The sequence below is a fragment of the Ornithodoros turicata genome, chromosome 1, assembly GCF_037126465.1.
Source record: "Ornithodoros turicata isolate Travis chromosome 1, ASM3712646v1, whole genome shotgun sequence".
Taxonomy (NCBI): domain Eukaryota; kingdom Metazoa; phylum Arthropoda; class Arachnida; order Ixodida; family Argasidae; genus Ornithodoros; species Ornithodoros turicata.
Genome location: NC_088201.1, coordinates 130,420,052 through 130,424,453, shown reverse-complemented (window position 1 = coordinate 130,424,453; position 4,402 = coordinate 130,420,052). Strand labels below are relative to the sequence as shown.

General features: G+C 43.8%; 1 protein-coding gene across 1 annotated transcript in view; it reads right to left on the bottom strand.

The window, feature by feature from the left end:
• Positions 1-1,947: 1,947 nt before the first annotated feature.
• LOC135385348 (uncharacterized) overlaps positions 1,948-4,402 on the bottom strand; it is a 155,419-nt gene continuing 152,964 nt past the window's right edge. The window contains exon 8 of the mRNA XM_064614629.1: positions 1,948-2,052. Coding sequence (XP_064470699.1) covers positions 1,948-2,052 — 105 coding nt within the window. The remainder of the gene's footprint in view (positions 2,053-4,402) is intronic.

Genomic DNA, 4,402 nt, shown 5'->3' with positions numbered 1-4,402 from the left:
CGAGTGCAATGAATGAGTATAGCGATATATCATTGTGTTTCCGATATATTTTCGTATTCCTGTTCCCAAAGACAAAAAGCGCTTTATCCGCACTGAATCTCAAAGCTGCAAAACACAGATTTAAATGTGCCATCAACACGCCAGCATTGGTTTTGCAACGGACTGTATGACGGAAACCAGCTTCGTAGTCAATATTACGCAGTATGTTGTACATACCTGTGTGTGTTTCGCAAATGTGAGCTATTATAAAATGCACACACTTATGTTATAAAAGTTAGTGAAACTGAGGAAGATCATCGCATCCGTCTGCCTGATTAACAAGTAACTAAAAGGAATGGCAAGAAAAAATTCCGCTTCATCGTTATCTCACTTTTTTCTCTTTGTGTTCGACGTCTTTCATGTTATGAAAAGTAGCGGGCGGAGAAAGAGTCCGCCGCCACCCATATTTTTAGTGGAAATACTTCTTCCGTGACTAATTTAAAATGTAGCGCGATCGCTCCTCCGCTACTGGAAAAACAAGCGAATACGCAAGAGACGGTACTAGTAGCCCTCCTATGTACAACGCTGAATAGAAGTTACCCACACAGTAAACTCGAAAACGCCCTTTTCTGGTAAAAAAGGGTGCTTTGAATGAAAAACACCCATTTTCATCCAAAATAATAATTGAAAGGTGTAAAAAGAAGTGTTCTAGAAACTGTAGACAAAATACACCTATTATTACACCAGAAGCCAGTGTTAACTAGGGATTATTTCATCACTTTCGCAGGATTCGCGGTCACTCTCCCGTCGGCACGCTCCTCCGCAATACCGAACTGCTTTGCGGGAACCTACCTTACAGGACATGAATACAATGAGAAATTGCGTTTACGCCAATTAACACCAAAACTGAGTAAGAATTTTAAGGTGCCATCGTCTAAGACGTAAGAACACCATGTAAAGAACTCCTGGAAACAAGAATGGCAGCAGCGGAATGTATATCTAGTGCATCCAGGTCAAATGAATTTTAATGCATTGCGCTTATGGGGATTTCGTCGACTTTTGCACAGTGCCCATTTTTAGACTATAATTTTTCGACAAAGAAATTAAAATTTTTGAAATGTCATCGCCTATTTTGAATCAGTACATCCTCCTGGCCACATATCAAGCACCGCACGGTGTGTGAGTGTTAACCCTGATGCACCCTGGGCCTTTAAAGATGCGTCCCAGACAAGACTCCGTTCTTAGGCGTCCCACGCACTAAGCTCTATTATTATCGTAATACGCATGCGTCTAAACTCGGAAAGAGTTCGAAAGGCTAAGGGCTACTCTTCCAGATATCCAAAGGGCACACCCGGGATGCAACAGGGGAACGAGACCTGGGTCCGATACTATGGGATATTAATTAAAATTATACAGACTAACTAATTAGATCATGACATCTCTAATATAAATTTTATATCAAGTGTTATTATCAATCAAAGTTCATCAAAATGTCATCTTGGCGTCTGGGACGGCCGTCTGGACGATGATTTGAGCAAAGGCGCCGACCGTGGGTGCAACAGGCGAACGAGACCTGGGTCCGATACTCTCGAATATTACGAGGGGTGTTCAAGTCAAACTGGGACTTTCTGTCTCCTGAATGTACAAATGGCTCGTGCTACTTCTTTTTCGTCATTTTCACAGGCGACAGGCTTCCACGTTCACCACGTGGTGGTCCAAAGTTTGTGCAAAACAGAAGACACGTGCTGGACAAGATGGCCGACAACGAGGTCAGCGCGCACATCGAACAGCGAATTGACATGAAGTTTCTCGTGAATGAAGGCGTAAAGTCATTTGAAATTCACAGAAGACTTCAGGCTTAGCATGGCCACGATACAGTTTGCCGCAGCAAAGAGCAAAGCGTTTGAGTGGTGCAAACGGTACCGAGACGGCGGTACCTCAGTGCAGGACGATCCCGGCCGGGGCGGCTCAGAGCCCAGTCTCAGAGTTCCTGAGAACATCCGACTTGTGCAGCGCCTGATCCTCAAGGACGACGGATAACATATCTAGAAATGGCTCGAAAGACGGAGCTTTCTGTGGGAAAGTTGAACACTATCATGCATGAAAACCTCCAGTTTCGAAAAGCCGGGCTTCCTTACCAAAGGAGTCCTCCTCCTACAGGACAATGCACGCCCGCATACCGCGCATCCCACGACACGCACCTTACAGGAACATGGCTGGGAGTTGCTGCCACATCCCCCTTACAGTCCAGACCTCTCCCCAGCGATTTCCGTCTATTAGGGCCATTGAAGGCGTTCCTTGGGGGCCACCACTTCAGCCTGCGACGACGAAGTCAAGAATGCGGTCGGGTTATGGCTGCTACGCTCCGGTAAGGATTTCTACGCTGCTGGCATCCAAGCCCTCGTGAAACGCTGGGACAAGTGCATTAGTGCAGCTGGAGATTACGTTGAAAAATAAAACCAATTTCTCGCCTGTAAGTTCATTTTTTCTTTTGCGAAAAATGAAAAGTCCCGGTTTGACTTGAACGCCCCTCGTAAATACTCATATACACACTAAATAATTAGATTATGACATCTCTGATATCAATTTTATATCAAGTGTTATTATCAATCAAAGTTGATCCAAATGTCGTTGTGGGGTCTGGGACGGCCGTCTGGACGAGGATTTGAGCAAACGCGCCGACCGTAGGTGCAACAGGGGAACGAGACCCGGGTCCGAAACAATGGGATATTAGTTAATAATATACAGACTAAATAATTAGAATATGACACCTCTAATATCAATTTTACATCAAGTGTTATTATCAATCAAAGTTGATCCAAATGTCGTTGTGGGGTCTGGGACGGCCGTCTGGACGAGGATTTGAGCAAACGCGCCGACCGTGGGTGCAACAGGGGAACGACACCCGGGTCCGATACAATGGGATATTAGTTAATAATATACAGACTAAATAATTAGAATATGACACCTCTAATATCAATTTTACATCAAGTGTTAACATCAATCAAAGTTGATCAAAATGTCATTTTGGCGTCTGGGACGGCCGTCTGGACGAGGATTTGAGCAAACGCGCCGACCGTGGGTGCAACAGGGCAACGAGACCCGTGTCCGATACTCTGGGGTATTAATTAATAATATACAGACTAAATAATTAGATTATGACATCTCTGATATCAATTTCATATCAAGTGTTATTATCAAGCAAAGTTGATCAAAATGTCATTTTGGCGTCTGGGTCGGCTGTCTGGACGAGGATTTGAGCAAACGAGCCGACAGTGGGAGCAACAGGGGAACGAGACCCGGGTCCGATACTATGGGATATTAATAATACACAGACTAAATACTTAGATTATGACATATCTGATATCAATTTTATATCAAGTGTTATTATCAATCAAAGTCGATGAAAATGTCTTTTTGGCGTCTGGGACGTCCGTCTGGACGAGGATTTGAGCAAACGCGCCGACCGTGGGTGCAACAGGGCAACGAGACCCGTGTCCGATACTCTGGGGTATTAATTAATAATATACAGACTAAATAATTAGATTATGACATCTCTGATATCAATTTTACATCAAGTGTTAACATCAATCAAAGTTGATCAAAATGTCATTTTGGCGTCTGGGACGGCCGTCTGGACGAGGATTTGAGCAAACGCGCCGACCGTGGGTGCAACAGGGCAACGAGACCCTTGTCCGATACTCTGGGGTATTAATTAATAATATACAGACTAAATAATTAGAATATGACACCTCTAATATCAATTTTACATCAAGTGTTAACATCAATCAAAGTTGATCAAAATGTCATTTTGGCGTCTGGGTCGGCTGTCTGGACGAGGATTTGAGCAAACGCGCCGACAGTGGGAGCAACAGGGGAACGAGACCCGGGTCCGATACTATGGGATATTATTAATACACAGACTAAATACTTAGATTATGACATATCTGATATCAATTTTATATCAAGTGTTATTATCAATCAAAGTTGATGAACATGCCATTTTGGCGTCTGGGTCGGCTGTCTGGACGAGGATTTGAGCAAACGCGCCGACAGTGGGAGCAACAGGGGAACGAGACCCTGGTCCGATACTATGGGATATTATTAATGCACAGACTAAATACTTAGATTATGACATATCTGATATCACTTTTATATCAAGTGTTATTATCAATCAAAGTTGATGAACATGCCATTTTGGCGTCTGGGTCGGCTGTCTGGACGAGGATTTGAGCAAACGCGCCGACAGTGGGAGCAACAGGGGAACGAGACCCGGGTCCCATACTATGGGATATTAATAATACACAGACTAAATACTTAGATTATGACATATCTGATATCAATTTCATATCAAGTGTTATTATCAAGCAAAGTTGATCAAAATGTCATTTTGGCGTCTGGGTCGGCTGTCTGGACGAGGATT